Source organism: Hippocampus comes, unplaced genomic scaffold (assembly GCF_001891065.2).
Source record: "Hippocampus comes isolate QL1 unplaced genomic scaffold, H_comes_QL1_v1.1 scaffold72, whole genome shotgun sequence".
Lineage (NCBI taxonomy): Eukaryota > Metazoa > Chordata > Actinopteri > Syngnathiformes > Syngnathidae > Hippocampus > Hippocampus comes.
In genome coordinates this window covers 237,452-257,415 of record NW_017806030.1, presented here as the reverse complement: position 1 = coordinate 257,415, position 19,964 = coordinate 237,452, and the positions used below count along the sequence as shown (strand labels likewise).

At 42.5% G+C, this 19,964-nt stretch overlaps 1 protein-coding gene across 4 annotated transcripts in view; it reads left to right on the top strand.

The window, feature by feature from the left end:
- kmt2a (lysine (K)-specific methyltransferase 2A) overlaps positions 1-19,964 on the top strand; it is a 46,460-nt gene that overhangs the window by 16,873 nt on the left and 9,623 nt on the right. For 2 of the 4 annotated variants that reach the window (XM_019892762.1, XM_019892760.1), the window contains exons 4-25: positions 115-292; positions 1,022-1,250; positions 2,192-2,877; positions 3,281-3,354; positions 3,753-3,989; positions 4,226-4,372; positions 5,925-6,023; positions 6,275-6,395; positions 7,446-7,559; positions 7,760-7,944; positions 8,479-8,655; positions 9,654-9,764; positions 9,934-10,007; positions 13,182-13,396; positions 14,435-14,529; positions 14,613-14,750; positions 15,132-15,290; positions 15,447-15,558; positions 15,650-15,728; positions 16,514-16,674; positions 16,774-16,923; positions 17,283-19,785. In XM_019892762.1, coding sequence (XP_019748321.1) covers positions 115-292; positions 1,022-1,250; positions 2,192-2,877; positions 3,281-3,354; positions 3,753-3,989; positions 4,226-4,372; positions 5,925-6,023; positions 6,275-6,395; positions 7,446-7,559; positions 7,760-7,944; positions 8,479-8,655; positions 9,654-9,764; positions 9,934-10,007; positions 13,182-13,396; positions 14,435-14,529; positions 14,613-14,750; positions 15,132-15,290; positions 15,447-15,558; positions 15,650-15,728; positions 16,514-16,674; positions 16,774-16,923; positions 17,283-19,785 — 6,044 coding nt within the window. The remainder of the gene's footprint in view (positions 1-114; positions 293-1,021; positions 1,251-2,191; positions 2,878-3,280; positions 3,355-3,752; positions 3,990-4,225; positions 4,373-5,924; positions 6,024-6,274; positions 6,396-7,445; positions 7,560-7,759; positions 7,945-8,478; positions 8,656-9,653; positions 9,765-9,933; positions 10,008-13,181; positions 13,397-14,434; positions 14,530-14,612; positions 14,751-15,131; positions 15,291-15,446; positions 15,559-15,649; positions 15,729-16,513; positions 16,675-16,773; positions 16,924-17,282; positions 19,786-19,964) is intronic. The other 2 variants (XM_019892761.1, XM_019892763.1) reach the window with 2 other exon arrangements.

Genomic DNA, 19,964 nt, shown 5'->3' with positions numbered 1-19,964 from the left:
TAGAGGGTTGACCTTGAGTTTTCATTTGCAGTATTGTTCCATTGAAACGGGCACGATGGATGTATGTATGAACAGTATAACAATCTGATGTACTTGTTTTGTTGTTGGGATCAGAGTCAAGAGAGCGACTCTTCTGAGACCTCCGTACACAGTCCACGCATCAAGCATGTGTGCCGTCGCGCAGCTGTGGCTCTTGGCCGCAATCGTGCAGTGTTCCCTGATGACATGCCCACACTTAGTGCCTTGCCCTGGGAGGAGAAGAAGAAGATCCTGTCTTCAATGGGGAATGATGGTGAGGGGAAAATTGGGAAACATTCCACCTCTTGTGGCTTCCATTGATTCATTTGATAAATAATGATCCATTGGTTCGACTCATTTCGCATCGTATGGTTCATATAAACTTTGGTTTCGGGTTTCAGGGTGCATTGCAAATTTGTCATGTCGAGCCACTGCCCAGTTTAAAAAAAGTCACCACTTTAACTTTGCAAATAAACATAAATTAGCAAAGAGGTAAGTGCATCCTCTGTCTTGGGTCATGTGTTTCAGTTGGCAAAACATCTATTTTTAGTATCTATTTAAAGCAGTGAGTAGCATCTCATTTCTTAAACAACCGTTGGAAGAAGGGCGGTCAGAATATAATGCGAAATTGCTAAAACATTCGACGACGTCGACATTTTTTAAAAAGTAAGAATCGTTGCTATCTTTCATAGAAAGTAAGAACATCATGCATCATGAAAAGAGATTGAAACGAAACATTTGTGACCTGCCCATTATGTGTTTGAAAGCTAAAAAAAAAATATAATTTGTGTTTGTATTAAATAATGTCTTATCATAAAAGAATCCAATTAGTGACAGAGCAGATGCCAAAAAGCAGGTGAACACAAAGTTTGTTACTTTTTGAGAATATGACCACTTTTTGTCTGAGTGGTGTGTGTCAATTAGTTGGTGAGCCAAGAACATTTGAATGCGTTTTCTTCTTTTGTGGTCCATTTCAAATATTTATTATTTTTCCTGTCTTCAGATAAGTCATCAGTAGCAGGCTCCGAGGAGGCGGAGCCTCAATCCCCACCCATAAAGCCACGGGAGACCCGGCAAAAGGCTGTTCAAGAAGCGCCTCCCAAAAAGGGTCGGCGCTCACGACGCTGCGGCCAGTGTTCAGGTTGTCAGGTTCCTGAAGATTGTGGGGTCTGTACTAACTGTCTTGACAAACCCAAGTTTGGGGGGCGGAACATCAAAAAGCAGTGCTGCAAGTAAGTCTTGGTTGATTTGTGCACTGAAAAAAAACATTTTACAAACTCAGTACCGATTCTTGACACCTTCTCATTACTACCACTGACAGAATAAATCCCATAACAAACTGAAATAGACATAATGAAATGAATCAACTACAAACCTATGTGTTGACTGTTGTAATCCAATACAAATATTCATTCCCCTTCTAATCTGTTTTATAATAATGCACAGAAAGAAATGAACACCATCACTGTCATTCACAACATGCACCTGAACACAGCACATGTAGCCCTTACGGTGACTTCTAGTAACCAAGAATGGCGTCTGCACTAAACAAACAGTAAAACAGGATTAATTTCTCGACCAACGCATGAAAAATAATGCGAAACAAACAAAATGCAAAGAAACTGTTACAGAGCTATACCTACAACGCAATTTCATCCGGGCAACACACAAACAAATGAGCCTAGCATGGGAAAAAGTGTGTTTGTGTCTGCAAAATGACACTCCTCAAGATCACAGTTTGGAACGATGAACAAACCCTGTCTTGAGCACATTACACAGTAAATACAAAACAGAAACATAATATGAACAGCTAATTATTGACTATTCTGGGACATCAAAACAAATAAAAGAAACGACGAATCACCACACTCTGCATGTGGAGTGGAGTGGGCGATGGGGGCTCGCTAAACTGCTTGTCGTTGGTGGCCAGCACCGCAACTTGCAGGGTGACTGTTTTGCTGAATATTTTTAGTTGCCGCAATAGTCAGCCTAGCCACACACACACACACACACACACCTGTGTCAGGCTAGTGAGAATTTTTACGAGAACCAATAGTGTAGGTACATTGGGGCATCCCTCGTTATAAAACAGGAAGCCTTGAATCTCACTAGAGAACAACTCACTGCAATATATTATAAATGAAAAGAGTAACTTTTCTGTCCCCCTCTACAGGATGAGAAAGTGTCAGAACTTGCAATGGATGCCCTCAAAGCTGTTTCTTCAGAGGCAGGGCAAAGGTAAGAAGGACAAGAAGAGGAACAGGTTGGCTGAGAAAAAGGAGGGTCTCAATCCAGTTAAAGGGCAGAACTTGGAGTCTGGCACCAAGCCTGCTATGGCACCACCAAAGGAGGATCCTCCCCACAAAAAGAGTGAAATGCCCCCTCCCAACTCAAGCGAGGGAAAGTCGAAACCTGTTTCACCACTGGAACTATCCTCTCCAGCTCGGTCATGTTCTCCATCCCCGGATGAATCCCCGCAAACCACCAACCCACTCACAGCCCAGGCGCGGTCTCCTAACTCCAAGCAGCCCTCTGTCTCAAGCAGCAAGAAGGGGCAAAAAGCGCAGCTGCCCGCGTCATCCTCCTCCTCCTCTTCCTCGTCGCCCTCCTCATCCAGCTCGTCGTCCTCATCATCCTCCTCATCTTCTTCCTCCTCGTCCTCAGCCCAGAATTCCCCCGCCCCTTCCCCATCCATGCCATCTCATCCTCAGCCTTCCCAACCGCCACAGGGGCCACCGAGCAGTCAGGCACCCGCAAGGAAAGACAACTCACCCAAGATTCCATTAAGCGAACCCAAGAAGAAGACTCAGCAGCAATCACCGCAACAGCAGAGCTCAACAACAGCAGCGTCAGATTTAAGTAAGAAACTTTTGTGGGTTTTTTTTAAAAAATCATTTTACAGCTGTCATTGCAGACGATCCGTTTCCACAAAAATTACGGCCTATAGACCACATCACATTAAATAGTCTCCAAACTCGAGTTCGCGTATGTTTGTTTTTGTCTTTTCTTCACTTGTATCCTCAAATGCTCTGTTAAAATGTTGCAATGATGATGAAAATGTTTGACCGACGAGCGATCAGAAGTGGTTGATGTAACCCTTTGGTATAGGACCGGCACATTTGCATCCCAGGGTGTCCATGTAGAATAAATTGTGGCTTGATACCTTGCGTTATCTGCTTTTCACACCAGAAAAATGACTTTTGGACTGCGGTTAAAGACATGTTAAATTCAAATGACTGACGATTCTACCCCATTTTCTCAGATGACCCAAAGCAGCCAAAGAAGCTAACTTCTCGCCCTGTTCTTCCATCTCCTAAACAGAAACCAAAAGACAAGGTAGGACAAACACACACACACACCATTTTCAGTGGTTAATCTAGATAAATGTTTGGTATATATCATTATACATATAATTAGAAGCTTAGTGCCCCTTAAATGGGATTAGCCACTGTGCAGGTCAAAATTTCCAAAGACGATTGAAAACAGGATGTTGTCACTATATCCTGCTCAATTCTTACTTTTGCTAATCTGGGTGCAAAATGAAATTTATGCACCTCGTGGCATGCAAGACGTTTGGTTTGGATCCATCTTTTTAATGGAGATTTGTTATTAAATTGCCCTTCTCATTCCGACATGGCCCCAAATCAAAAAGTTTAACAGATGATGCTCGTTGCAAACAGCAAATCATTCACTCTGCTCCTACCTTCTCTTTTCTGATGAATCGACCCGAGAAGACGCTGACCACTCAATCCCCCGGCAGCTGTACTTTAAACTGGCTGGGCACTCCCTCGACTAGGGGCCAGGTGAAGTCCGCGGCACCCTGCGACGGAGTGCATCGAATCAGAGTTGATTTCAAGAGGAACCACGATGTGGAGAAGGTGTGGGAGGCGGGTGGCCTCAGCCAACTCACCTCTGTACCTGTCACACCCAGGGTGCTCTGCTTCTTATGTGCAAGCAGTGGCAATGTTGAGGTAAAGAAATTGATATTTCAAATTCATTTGTTTCCTCATAGATATGGCGCACTGTTGAAAATTACAGTACCTCTTTTACAAGCTTCATCTCCTAAAAAAAAACCAAAAATCCCCAAAACAAAAAAAAAAACCCACCCATTTTTGCTTCTATGAGCTTGTCAAATTGGTGGTGGGAATCTACAGTAACATTGTTGGAGCATTCAAATTAATGTGTTGTTTGTTTTCCGTCTCTCTAGTTTGTTTTCTGCCAGGTATGCTGCGAACCGTTCCATCTCTTTTGCCTGGGAGAGTCTGAGCGTCCTCTCCAGGAGCAGTTTGAAAACTGGTGTTGTCGCCGATGTCGCTTCTGCCAGGCCTGCGGGCGCCAGCACCAGAAAACTAAAGTGAGCCATTCAGTGCAGTATGCATACTTTTTTGGGGGGGGGAATGCCACAAAAGAAGCTCAATCTCGGATGACAGTGCATGAAAAGGCTACAGAATGTTCCCCGAGAGAGACGTTTCCTGGTGTTGCATGAAGACTGCCATTCATCATCTTGATAGATTTGTGTCCTGATTTAACTACAATCCTGTGCATGTTGCAAGCGGCGTTCACTCCAGATTCTTGTCATTACAGTTTACTTTTTACATAATGTTCATCCATACACATTTGATTTACACAAGGAAATCAAAAACTTGCTGCATTGTTTTGCCCTGTGAGTACAAGCTGATACAACACAGATATGATTAATCTGCTCAGTGGAAGTCTGCTTGGCAAATAGATTTTTTTTACACTCATAGTTGCTTGGAACAAATCTCCGCCTAAAGGGCGTTAAGTTATTTATTGCTTTGATTGGCTTCCATTTCTTGCTCCTCTACATGAATATTGCGAAGAGTGTGGCTTGAAAGCTCCTGGCGCGGCCACTGGAATGTCAAACCATTGCAGATAAATCAACTCCTCGAAAATGCTAGCTCCATGCTCATAAAAATCTTGCCTAATACACTTCGGAACACGTGTGTTTCTTAGCTAGACATCTCTCGAAGCATTTACCAGTCATTTCCTTTGTAATTGTACTGTAGCATTTATAGTGTTGTGACTTTTGCATATAGCTGCCTGAGGTAACTTAGCTACTCTATTTGAAGCAGCTCTCATCATGGTGCATCATGCATGATGTGAACTACAGTCACAATAAACATTTTTTAAAATCTGATTGTGTTCATTAAAAATAAGAATTATTATTGATACAACTCTAATCACGTCTCATTAGGGTGCAAGCCGCCATAAATTGTGGGGGCATATGAAGTAATCTCCCTCATCAATTGTGGTGAAAACTTGACAGTCCATTTTTGAAAAATACCATTTATACGGACTGTGTGGTATTCCAGAGAGAGACAAATGTTTTTACAACAATTGCTTTCGCAATCAATTCTTTGTGACTATACAAAAAAAAAAAACAAGTTCCACTTTGTATACACTCAATAGAAATCCATCAGTCGATTAAGCAAAATGTATTTGTGTTGCTTCACAGGCCACAGTTTATAAAAATCAATGACATCCCGTGGTGTAGACCACCATTCGGGCAAGAAAAAACCCCAGACAAAGCCCATAATAGGGAAAGAGAAGCGGTAGTAAAACAGGCCAAAATTGAGATGTAAGTGATTATGGCAGGGCGGGGGACTCGTTGCATAGTAGATGTGATTTAACCAAATGCTCGGGTGTAGAGATAACTCTTAAATGGAGAAATAAATATTTCCACAGAGGTAGCCACTCTAGTTTTCGCAGAAAGGGCACGCCAGAGTGCTAAAGCCTGAGTAAAGAATGCTCTAGATCCGGCTGACATCTTTTTAACTCTTGGAGTGACCAAATGGCCAGCATGATGTTGGTGTAAAGCTTGGGATTAGTATAGAATGACACAACGTTTGATATTGACATGATCTGGTTTTACTCTGGCCCCATAGCAGCAGCTGCTGGAGTGTGATAAGTGCCATAACACCTATCACCCGGAGTGCCTGGGTCCCAACCACCCTGCAAGACCCACCAAAAAGAAAAAAGTCTGGGTATGACAACGACACTCCATGCTTCCTACGCACACCTTCTCACCTTTGTGTGTACTCTTGCACCAACATTCTCCCAGCAAGTTCTTCCCCCAACCTTTTGTTCACTTATGATGCGTCTTTCTCCCGGACAGCAACGAGGAAAACATTTCGCTTTTGCCACAGTGTCACTTCAACACCTTGAATGTTTTTATTACACAACTGCATGCTAGTTTGAGCAATATAGTCCGCAACTTGTTTGTTTGTTTTTACAGATTTGCACCAATTGTGTGTGCTGTAAGCGTTGTGGAGCCACCAAACCCGGGAAGTCCTGGGATGCCCAATGGTCACATGACTTTTCCATGTGTCACGACTGTGCCAAACTGCTTGCTAAAGGTGGGTATAACAGTAACAAACATTCACTGACAGTTGCTTTCAAAGCAAAATTCTCCATGTTATCCAGCTTTTTTCGAGCATTTTGACTGATCTTTCCAGACCCACAGAATATTGTGTTCTTTGACACGGAAAGCACCATACCAATCAAAAGAAAGTACAGTCTCTTCATTCAACAGACAAAAGAGTGCTTCCAACTTTTTATGTTCTTTAGCAATCAGTCAAACTTGGTTTCACCAAAAACACTGGTTTCTGAACAAAAAGTAAAGTGTATTACAACAACATACGACCTTCGCCAGTAGCTAGTTTTTATGGAAAGTGCATATTAAGCATTACGAGTATCCAATATGTCCAAAAAAGTCATTAGCTTCTTGAAAAAACATGTTGCAAAACATGAAACAAAAATTTGGACACTTCACGGTAAAGACACTTTGGCATTAAAAGTTTGTAAAATATTCCCTTGGAGTCTTTTTTTTTTTTTTTTGCTTTCTAAGACACGATTACGACCTTTTGGTGGATAACAAATGACAAAAATTCAATACTGACCAGTAAAATTACTTGATTTTTTTTTTTTTAATAGAAAATTCTGTGGGTCATGTCTTCACCGTTATTGAACAAATTATATGAAACTAACCCATATACATTTTCTCGAGGGTGAGGTACCTACACTTGTCCATATTGCAATGCGCTAGCATTTTTCCTCCTCTAAATTTACCTCTAATCTTCATTTTCTACTCAAAAGCTGTGCTGATCGCAAATCCAAAGCAATGCAACGCTGCCATCCACAGGGATCGGCTTGTCAACGCAAATCTACAAACCTGAATTTCCCAATGTGCAAGTCCCTCTTCCTTGCATACACATTGCAAAATGCGGTTGAGGAATAATATGTATGTCAGCAAAAATACACTTTTGAATTCCGAATATCAACGGCAATGACATTATGGCAATGAATGAGTTGTGGATAAGATGGTCTTGGTGGGGGTTTGGTTTGTTTAGGTGAGAAAAGTCTGGCATTTGATTGCAAATTGTCTCACTTTTTATCCCTCATCATAGGGAACCCTTGCTCACTTTGCAATAAGTGCTTCAATGATGAGGACCATGAGAGCAAGACAATGCAGTGTGGACGCTGCAACCGTTGGGCCCATGCCAAGTGTGAGAGTCTGACAGGTCGGTATCGGCCAGGTGGAAGATTATGCGTTGTTTATTGTAGATTCACATACTTTTCACACCTCGCTTTGCGTTGTCACTTGCCAAGCTCTTCTTGTACAAGGTTGCACCGCAACGGTTGTCATATTGATGAGCTGTTGAAAGATGATGAGGCCAATAATGGGCAGGATATTGATCCGTCATCCCCTGATCTCCCTCAGATGAAATGTATGAGCTGCTGTCAAAGCTGCCGGAGAGTGTTGCCTATACGTGTACCAAATGTTCAGATTGTCATCCGGCTAAGTGGCGGACGGCGCTGGAAGGGGAGCTCCAGGGTCGCCTTCGCCACATCCTCACTGCACTGCTTAACTCGCGTACCTCTGCTCACCTACTCCACTACAGACAGGTTAGAAATGCAGACTGGTCATTCGTTGATTATACCTAAAAACCTTTTGCCCATGTTGTCACATCACCTTCCGGATGGAACATACTAATAATAATAATAATAATAATAATAATAACATTCCACACTTTTTTCATTTTTGTGCAATATTTGGCAGTGCAATCACAAACACAACACATTTTCTCTTTTTTTTTTTTGTGCAGCTCAGAAGTAGTCACTTTTCTTCCACCCATAATTAGAGTATATTGTTCACAAGCATTACGAAAGGTTCATTTCCTTGTCAGACCCTGGTACATTAGTGCGATGCTGCTTTGATAAACACATTCACAATGGCGATCAAAAAAGGAAAATAACTCAACCAAGACCAAACAATCCCAAACATGATCCTTCGATTGACATATTTTATTAACTTCAGAGTGATACTGTTTCACTCCAATCCTTTTGGCAGCAGCAGGGCACATTACAAAGTGGGTGGCATCGGAGCAAGCTTTAATTTTCTTCTCTCAAAATACAACTCTTACTAACTCTTTGGCATAGGTGGTGAAACCTCCAGAGCTGAACCCGGAGACTGAAGAGAGCCTTCCATCTCGTCGCTCCCCTGAGGGCCCAGACCCTCCAGTCCTGACTGAAGCCTTCCCTGCAGCTCCGAGCGATTCCCCTGCAGACCTGGAGTCTGTGGAGAAGAAAATGGATAAGGGCATCTATAAATCTGTGGTACATATGTTGTTGTTGTTGTTGTTGTGTTTTTTGGTTTGATTTGACAAGAATGAAGAATGATTTGATTTACGAGCCACGAGATGACGGCAGCGAACTTTACAACAATCAACAGTTTGACAAAATGTAAAGAATTCTTCAAAAAAAATGAGACCAAGTGCTTGCTTCACACTTTTTATTTCCACTTCTGGTCTAAGCTTCCTGGAAAATTAAAGATACTTGCAGGACACAGAGTTTACATGTGTGTCGAACTAAATACTGCATTTTAATGTTGTCTGACAATCGTCCGCTCGCTCACATCTAACACACAATGCAAAACGCCATAGACTGGCGAATAAAATTAGTATCAAAGGCACAGTGTTACACCCATTCCAGCGATGGGTATTTGAATGGGGTAGCAACACTACTAGACAGACAACAGAACAGTATTCACAGGTATATCCTATATATTTATCATCCTTAAAAAACAGCTACTTCTTCACATATATGCGTATGCATGTATTATACTGCCTCGTGGTGGCCAAGTCACGCGGACCACGACAAGCAACATAATGAATGCATGAAATCGATTCATCCCTTATCTGAACCACTTATACTCTCAAGAGTCACATGTGTGCTGGGGTCTATCCCAGCTATCGTCAGGTGGCAGACAGAGTACACCCCGTACTGATCTCCAGCAGATCGCAGGGGACACATAGCCAAAACATTCACACTCACAATCACTCCTTTGGACAATTTAGATAATCATGCACATCAAAACTGTTTGATTCTTTACATTTGATTTATGTTACTGTATGTTTATATTATGTACAATCCTGTTGAGTGCTATTTTTCTTAAAAGGTTGCATGGTTTATTGAGGGCTGGAACTAATAGAATTTCCTTTTTTTTCAGCGGGGAAAATTGATTTGAGATAAATGTTTTTGGTTTGGAGAGCGGTCACAGCATTAATCAAACTCCTAAATCAAGGCACCGCTAAGTTTGTGCCCGTTTCTTTCAGGTGGCATTCAGTGACGATGTCGCACGAATCATTCAGACCGCCATCAACAGTGATGGCGGTCAGCCTGAGAGCAGGAAGGCCAACAGCATGGTCAAGTCTTACTTCATTCGGGTAGGCAATGGTGCTTCCCAACAGTTCAAACAAGACTATAATAATGTCAAATATCTGTCAGTGAGGCATTATGTACTCACAACAAAATGTGACATGTATTCATTTATATTCAATGCTAAGTGCCAAATACTAGGTCAAGGAATCATCACCGTTGAATGTTCTGTTTCAGCAAATGGACCGAAACTTTCCCTGGTTCAAAGCTAAAGATTCCCACTTCTGGGAAAGACCAAAAGTCTGCGCCAAGTGAGTATCAGCTACAAGTTGCAATGGTTTAGTATCATAGCCATCTGTCTTTGGTTGTTTGTGCTGTGAAATGATTCAAATCAAGTGCAATGAAATTATATAGTCCTTAATCACAGAAAAGTCATGCTCACGGTTGACAAATTTTAACAGCTTCCCCTGATCTTAACACCCCGGATGCAAGGGGGGGGGGGGGGGGGGGGGGGGGGGGATAAATAAATAAATATTGGTGATTGCTTTCAAATTGTTTTCTTGGAATGGCTGTGTCTTGTGTTTCACAGTTTCACTGTCGGAATTTAGATTTTAATTGTCGTGTAATGTGAGCACAGCCTTGAAACTCTTCTCTGAAGGGGGAGGTCTGTAATTACTGAGCAGAACTGCAGAGAAAGAGATGCTATTCCATCATGTGTGTGGCGGCGGGATGCAGCCATAAAGCGGTGAGCTAATATTTATAGAATGTGTTGGTTTGACTGTGCCAACCAACTCTGAGATATGTCGTGGATACAAAGGCTGAAAGGAATGATGATGGTTTCAGCTACTTCGGCCCTTATGTCAAAACTGAATCGACTAAGTGGCATAGGACAAACGAGTGGATCTTACCACACTACTGGTGCCATTAAAGCTTCTGTCGAGGTTCAGAGGCACAGTAATGAAATTGATTCCACTGTGATTCTGATTTAACGTACCCATTGGTCAACTTAATGGTTAAACTGAGAGGTAAATGGTGTCAAGTGGAGGATTAGATAGTTTGCCCAAAACCCATGAGAGGAATTGTGCTTGATTTTCTAGTGTTGAAATATGCTGAAAAAATTAGCACTATGTGATACACTTGTTTGCACTTTCTCGCCTAGATGTGTGTTTTTTCGTGCCTGTACCTATGTTGCTGTGCTCGACTAGAAAAAATTGGATCCTTTTGGTGGGTTCCTTTTATTGTTCACAGAAGACAGGTCTTGGTTTAATTTTAGCCAGTTCAAATGGTGTCTGTTTATAATGGTTGCAAGCATCTTAACAATCACCATTATGCTTCACCTTAGCTGTATGGTGTTATTTTGTTAATGAGTGAGCAGCACTGGTGCTTCTATACAATTTTACTTGGGGTGGGACACACACACACACACACACACACACACACACACACACACACACACACACACACACATTTTTTCATTTTAGGTTTCATTTTATGCGTTCCCTGGAAAGTTTTATGCGTGCCATGTGACTCACATAGCTTAAAGTTGAGCAGTAACCCAATCTGTCTCAGCTACACAATAACATTTCTCAACTGGGGCTGTCACAAATGATTATGGTAGTCGACGAGTCACCAGTAGTAGTCACAATTAGTCAACTAATTGGATCATATTTAAATAAATACAGCAAACCGCTGCTCTTATATGATCACCGTTAGCTTATAGCCTAAATGCTAAATGGAGACACAATAAGCAACCTTTTGAATAACATTTTGAAGTTAGTATAAATAGATTCACTGCCAACAATAGGGATGACAACTAGGGTGGCAAGGCATTTGTTAAAGCTGGCAACGGCCACCACTTGCCACATTGTAAAACCACCATTATTCCATTCGCACCATCCATTGCGTTTGGAGAGACAGCCAAACATTTCAACCTCATCGGACAATAATACATTTTCCCACATGAGTTAAGATTTTGTTATGAACGAGTGAAACCAAGGTTGAACTTTTTCTGCGTATCTAAAGGTGGTGGCATCAACATGGCTCTGGTGCTGTTTTTATGTTGTTTTTTTTTTTTCAGCTGAAACTCGGGGCTTCGAAATGGTGGAAAGAATTATAAACAATTAGAAGTAACAGTCAATGTTTATGTGAGTGGTTTGATTGACAGGCATGCTTTTCAACCCAAATCCCGCCTCCTGCCATGTGAGAATTAGACAAGCTAATGAATGAATGACTGCCCTCTGAATTTATTTGGAATTTCTTTATTGACTAGAGTGAATAAACCTACAGGAGAGGATCAATAGAATAAAATCCCCTTGATTCCTACTACTAAAACAGTCAGATTTTATTCGTTTTTTTTTTTTTTTTTTAATTTGACCAGATTCCCAGGCATTTAAGTTTTTTTTTTTTTTTTTTTTAAATTTGACCAGATTCCCAGGCATTTAAACGTGAACGTATTGATGGAGTCGAGCAGCTGCTGAAGATGACGCTCTGAGAATTCCTAATGAAACGGTTTTATTGAATTAGTGACGCTCTTTGTAGAGACGACAGGTTTCTGAAATGAATATTCATGCCACGTGAATCCATACGATGCCAGTGAGCTGTGAGGGAGTTGGACTTGCTACACACACTCACTCCATCACCAGTACTCAGCACTCTCCTTGGAGTTATCAGATTTCCCAGACCATTCATTTTTTTTAACGATATATGCTTTGCCTGATTTGCAGGCTTCATTGAGAGATGAACTGTAACAGTGTCACGTGGCACTTTGAGATTCATGTTTGTGGTCTTCTTGTGGTTGACTTTTTCAAGTTGTGTAACAAGAACCAAATGATCCATCATGTTAGCCCTTTTCACTCTTGCTTTTAAATAGAATCCAGACTATATGTGTTTCCTTGATGGAGTCATTGCTCACTTTCTACTCAGGAAACTTTATATTGCTCTGTGTGGGAAAAACAAAGATTCTCGCAGGATTTAGGTTACAGTACACAAAGAGCTCTTTTCTAAACGCTGTAAGTTAATTTAGATTATTTTGAAGAAAAATTACTTCCATTACTTCCAAGTTCTATAATATACTGGGTCAATCTGAAAGCCATTCAACAATAAGTGTAATATCGTGTTTGTCCTGGTATAGAAAACCATAGCTTAAACCAAATCTTTTAATTGTTACTGTTACTGTTTTTGATATCATTTTAAAACTTTTTTCTATGCAGCAATTTAGATTTGAATTCAAATCCAATTTTAATACATTACTAGTTTTAAAGATATGTTAATTGGATCATCCAAATGAAAAATTGTACTATACTTTGTCCATTTTATGATCAAACTCAGTATTTTGTAAACATGAAAACATTGAGCTACATGTTGTACAATCCATTATTGCTGTAACTAAAGTATAAACGGAAATCCTGCCACAATTCTTTTTTTTTTTTTTTTTTTTTTTTGGCATCACTTCCTTGACTCTCTTGTGTGGCTGTTGTTGTCTTCAGCAGTGGTCTCCTTCCCAATGCTGTTTTGCCCCCATCCCTGGACCACAACTACGCCCAGTGGCAGGAGAGACTGGAGCTGTCCCGCTCTGAGCACCCCCACCTCATCAAAAACATAATTCCAGCCCCCTGCCCCAAGATCCCTGCTGAACCAGACCCTCGAGCAACCACTCCCCCACGCCCCCCATCTCTACCACCACTACCTCCCGCTATACCAGGTAAGGAACACACACTTTGGGGCATATTCCCTCAGGTGCTGAAGTCAGAAAAAGCTTCCCGCTATGCACGTTTAGGGCTGCGCAGATTCTCCCATCGAATTATTTGTGTCCGTGACACACCATGGAATGTATGCACTCTGAGTGGAGTGATTTTTGCATGAGGGCTTTCCCTCACAAATCTAAAGGGGCGCATATTCTCCCGGAAACTTAAGCACCGTTCCTCTTGCACACTCAGGAGACTGTACTAAGGACTAGCGCCTCTTGAGGGTGAAACATCATATTCTCCGTTCTGATTCAGTGAACTGCTTCCGTGCTAAGCTGTGTCAGCCGCGTGACCGAGTGGCTGCTGACTCATGCTGGTGGCTTGGAATTTGTCTGGAGGCTCACAACAACTGCAGTCTTTCTAATAGTGTTAATGGGGAGTTAAAATTTTCTCTCAGTTCTTTTAGTCTGACATATTACAGTCGTGAAATCTATATGTGTCGCGCTCATTACCATACAATGCTTAAACAACAGCCTTCTCACTCACTTTTCCACAATGGAACAGCTTCAAATATATATTCAGTCATGAGCACAGTCCGCTGATCAAATTCCCTCATTGATATCGAAGCACGTTCCACCACCTTTCCTTTTGACCTAATAGGTCCGTGTCGCTGTACGCTCGGTTGAAGACGGAAGGCGGGTAGGCGAAGCGTGGTGGTGAGAAAGAACACTGCCTCTCATTTGTCAGCTATCTTTTGAATTCCACTGCACATTCAGGGAGGGCAGAATTCATGCAAATAAGAGGGAAAACCAAAAACGGCCAACCTTGCTGTTGAAAATTCATCAACTGAAAAAAAACAAATTTGATGAGTTAAATGTAAACTAAGAATTAAGGAGAATGTGGTGCCTCTGGGATCAGAACTCTGTTTAAACTACCGGCGTTGGGGAAAAACTGTTGTTTAAGCCACAGTCGTGAAAACTGGGAAAAACCCTGGTTGCGATACTTCTTCAATTGTTGTGACCTTAATGCCACTTTTTTTTTTTTTCTCTCTCCAGATTTTGAAGACAGCCCAGAATTTCCTCTTCCACCAGGTGTTAGTGATAACAGGCAATGTGCACTGTGTCTAAAATACGGAGATGAGAACACAAACGTGAGTAGCATGTCTCTTTCATCCACATTCGGAACATACATCATGATGAGTGTGGTGTATGTAAACGCGTCTGTGTATTCCAGGAGGGTGGCAGGTTGCTGTACATTGGACAGAATGAGTGGACACATGTGAATTGTGCACTGTGGTCAGCGGAGGTGTTTGAGGACGATGACGGCTTCCTGAAAAACGTACACATAGCTCTTCTCAGGGGAAAGCAGCTGGTAAGTCACAAGGTGTACTCAGCTAATGTATTTTAATATTGGTCATGATGGTGGTGTTTCATGTGTTCAGTATTTTTTTTTTCTTCAGTGGTACTTTGTATAAAAGAAAAAAATTGAGAGCCACGGTTCCAAATTCAGACAACTGTTCAAAGAAAGATTATTGAAGGAGATCAGGTGAAAATTACCAGTAAATGAAATTATTGAGGTAACACGCAGGAATGAAAGTTAGATCTGCTAAATGGAGAATTTTCTGATCCAGCTCTAGTGTTGGTTCTCATTAAATAATGCAGGTTCATCTTGTTAAGTGGCCCAGTAGTGTATCATTATGGCATCACTCTCTAAGCCTTTAGTGTTAATTTGCCCTCATGTTCATCTTCACAGTGCTGTGAGGTGTGTCAGAAGCCAGGAGCCACAGTCGGTTGCTGCTTCACCTCCTGCACCAGTAACTACCACTTTATGTGTGCCCGCCAGGGCAATTGCGTCTTTCTGGAAGACAAGAAAGTGTATTGTTCCAAACACAAGGACCTAATTAAGGGAGAAGTAAGAAACTCACAATGACTCATTATCCCTCAGATAATTCCGTACATCATCATACAAAAGCACATCCTGCACATTGAAAGATTTCAATGAGAAATTCGGACTCATTCTTGCAGTAAAGCACCGCAATGTTATTTTTAAATTGTTCCTTACTCCCAGGTGGTGTCTGGCTTTGAGGTGACCCGCAGGGTGCTCGTTGATCTGGATGGAATCAGTGTAAAGAGGAAATGGTTGGCAGGACTGGAGCCTGAAAATGTCCATATGATGATAGGTAGTGTGATGCAGTGCCAGTGAATCTTTATCATAGCCTGTTAGTGCTTCGTTGTTTCATGTCTGATTGCAACTTTACACCATTCCTTTAGGCTCGATGACCATTGACTGTTTGGGCATACTGACTGAACTTTCAGACTGTGAACGCAAACTCTTTCCCATCGGATACCAGTAAGTGTGTTATTTTTTGTTTTGTTTTGTTTAGTTAATTCTACATTTCAAAATATGTCTTCACTCAGAAAAAGAATTGTTAAATCCCGATTAAATTTTTAAAACAAATTAATTGATTTACTTTTTAAATCTATTCACATTTTACCCTTTTCTTTTATAACTTTGCCTTGTTTTACTGATTGCTGATTAATTGCTACTCTACGACGTTCTAGTGAGGCGTGGGGAAGTCCATTTCCTAATGTGGTTGGTTGCCCTTTAAAGGGTCAAAAACAAAATTATCCCTACTCCAGGACAATAGAAGAATCTCTACATACTGCACACATGCATTTTCATCACGTGAAGCACGTGCAAAAGAAACAAGTGGTGCTATAACCCCTAACCAGAAGATCTGGAAGAAGTTATCTCTGCAAATGCAGCAATAGCAGCAATAGTGAATGGCTATAAAGGGGGCACGGGGATCATGTAGTGGAAGTAGTCCCACTTGAATATAGAGTTATCTCCCCTCGAAACAATTAAGGACATTATTCTTTTGCTGTTTGACATTACATCAAAATGAATAACTGAAGGAGACTCTTTACCCTTTTTCCATAGTTTTCCACAAGTTCAGTGACTTGGATGCTGTTCAGGAAATAGATGAAAATCACGTTGAATAGCGAGGGAAGAGTATACTTTGAGCTCATAACCATGGTGTTTTTCAAAATAGAATGAACTGAACAGCAATGGAGCTTAAAAAAAGTTTATAGCGTCTTAAGAAAGGTTCAGTGACATCATCTGCCTTCTTCCAGATGTTCTAGGGTATACTGGAGTACTTTGGATGCACGAAAGCGCTGCGTGTACACCTGTAGGATCCTGGTTTGTCAACCCCCTGTGGGAGGCTCTGAATTTAAAAGCACGGTGCCTCCTGAGGAGAACCTCACGATAGCACATAGCCCTCCTCCCGTACAAGGTATCTTGCTCATTCTGTACACCATAACCTTTAAGTTGACCAGTTTTGGGAGCATGATTAACCACTGTGTTGTTGCTCTCACCTTTTTTCCTTCTTAAGAGTTTCCTGATCCGTTCGAGTCTCCGAGACGCGCAGAAACTCTGTCCCCTGCAAAGACCCCGAAGCTCAGAGTCTACACCAGAAACCGACAACCAAGTTACCCACCTGCCACCCAGAATTCACAAGGCCCAAGTCCATTGCCTTCTCCAGGTAAAAAAATAATAATATATGTTTGTGTTAACTTTACATTCACTGGGAAGTCCATTATTTAACCAGTGCAAACTAATATGAGTCTGTACTAAAATAGATCATTCTCAGTTTTAATTTAAACTGTCAGCAAAGATTCAGACATCAGCAGCTCTCAAATGTAAACTGCATGTTAAATAGTTTTGTTGTAGTGATGTGTAGAAGTGAGTCATGAGCTCCTGCTCCTTTTTTATCCAGTTTTACCAATATAGGATTAATGAAATACACTGACATATAGTTTTATTCATATTGTGCCCAGGAGCTTATTTGAGGATTGCCAATCAAGTAGTCATCGCATCTTCTGTTGTTATTTCTTCTGGTAGGAGTTGTCGCTCAACCCCAGAGTCAAGTCACTGAGTCACCACTGGACCCTGTCGCATGTAATATTGAGTCACGACGTCACAGCGCTCCTTCTCTTCCCCCTCCTCCACACCAAATGCATAAAGAAAGAGGGGTGAAATCACCAACTCACATTTTGCCACGGCCTCTTACCTCACCACCTCCACTTATCTCATCACCCGCCAGAGACCCTGAAAAGGGTAAACGCCTCAGCAAGGACTCAATCCAGAGAGACAAGGAAACGGCAAGACTGTTCATGCCAGGCAGGAATCGACCGCAATCTTCCACGCATCAGGGAGTGAGAAATACAGACAAAATTAGGGGTTTGAGTCAAGGTCAAGCCACCAAGGATCCTGAAAGGAACAGATTAAGCGACCTCAGGCAAAAGGATCCTGACACTGGTGAATTAGTAACCAAAGAGCAAGAAAAGCGGAAACCAGCTCTGAAAGAATTGGACAGGGCAGGAACTGTCGATAAAGACACATTGAGAGATTCGGAGAAGAGGCGAAAAGTAAACAGAGAGTCCGACAAAGCCAAACAGGTCAATCCAGAGCCAAACAACAGAGATGTTGAGAAAAGCAAATCATCCTTAAGAGATTCTAGCTCAAAGGATGTTGAAAAAGCAAGAGCCATCAGCAGGGATTCAGCGCCAAGGGACTCTGAAAAGCATCGGCAATTTAACAGAGAAGCAGGAAAAGACAGACCATCCAGCAGAGACTCTGAAAAGGGTCGACCTCACTCGAGGGACTCCAGTTATAGAAGCACAGAGAGAAACAAAGACTCAGGGAAAGAGAGTGACCCCGGCAATCATTCTAAACACGGTGGAGGTGAAAGTAAGAACCCCAGGCTGGCACCTGGCAGCTCGGGCCAGTCTTCTCCTCCTGTGGGCACTGCTGTACTCTCCAGCCATCAGCAGAGAGAGGGCAGCACAAAGCAGGCTCACAAACACGGGAAACATAGAAGCAAAGACCAAAATATTTCTTTGGCTCTTCACAAGTCCGCTTCTCACATCATTCAGTCCAAGGACAAGACCAACGCCGAGAAAGGCAGCAGCGGTAGCGCTGGAAGCTTAACGCCATCTTCCCTTTTTAATGACACAGTTGTTGGAAAATCAAGCTCTCCAACTATTGGACGAAAATCAAATGATTTTTCGTCAGGTCCAGCTGCTGGAGTGGCCATGAAACCCATTTGGACATCAAGGACACCAGGAGATGACGACCTCGTCAAACGGAGCTCCATACACACGGCAGCCCCGGCTGCAGCCTCAGCCGCCAAAGAAAAACACTCCAAAGTCAAAGTGGCAGGCAAGCGAGACTTGTCCAAAGACCGAGACCGAGAGAAGCATCTCCAAAACAGCAGAAACGACAGCAAATCCTCTCTCTTAAACAATAACACTAAAGCCACTGGCAGCTCCGACACGCATGTTATGAATCACACCTCTCACAACAACAACAAGAGTAAAGTTCAGCTGCTTGGAAGCGGCACGAAATCCCATGGCAAACTTCAGGGGGAGAACCCGCAGAACCCAGGAAGCGATAGGTCTTCTTCCAAGGGCAAAGCAAATTTCAGCTGCAGCGTGGACAATATGCAAGGGATGAAAACGTCCTTTCAGTGCCACATCAAACCAACAATGAAACAGTTAGTTTTGTCTTCGAGAGAGAAGAAACCTGTAAAAAAAACGGTTTTAATTCCGCTGAAGCCCGACATTAAGACCAACCCCAACGGCACAAGCAACGTCGACTCCTCCTGTCCCACGACCACTACCTCTTCTGTTTCCCCTGCTGGCCAGGGAATCCGTCACTGTGCCCGCCCTACTCTCTTCTCCTCACCTTCCGCCAGCAGCACTGACAGCTCAGAATCTGACGCCCAGACCCAAACAGAGGAGGAGGACTCGCACAAAGACCACCCATGCACTGAGCTCCGAGACCACCACACTCTCCTCACTCAAAAAATGCAAGATGAAGTGGAAGGCCCTGATGATGATCATGACAGAGGTATGGACGATACACATCATGAAGATGACAGCGACGGTTCAGGTTCGGCCAAGCGGCGCTACCCTCGTCGTAGTGCCCGTGCTCGCGCTAACATGTTCTTTGGACTCACACCCTTTTATGGGGTTCGCTCTTACGGGGAAGAGGACCTTCCGTTTTACGGGACTGGGGATGGATCTGGGTCCATGTTCAAAAGGAGGACTGGCCGCAAGAAGTCAGCCGAGGGGCAGGTGGATGGAGCAGATGATATCAGCACCTCCTCTTCATCAGGGGACAGTGGAGATGAAGAGGACAGTGGAATGAACCAGAGAGTCAAGGATCCTTATTACTACAACTTCACGCGGACAATAATCAACCCGGGTGACGGCCTGCCTTCAATAGAGGGACTCGATCAGTGTTTGGGTCGTGGCTCCCAGCTCCAACGCTTTCTAAAAGATGAAGAACAGCAGCAGCAGAGGGCACAAGAAAAAACTGAGGACAATATGCTCAATGCACTGTAAGTTCCTCTTAATATTTTGTACAAATCATTGTCATCTTAAATTTCTGACACTCTCTACTAAATTGCTCCTCCATTCACCATCAATGCCAAACGTAATGACCAATGAATATTCAACATGACACTTCACACTCCAGTTTCAAACAATTCACTCAAGACAAGAGCCTGTCACCCTCACT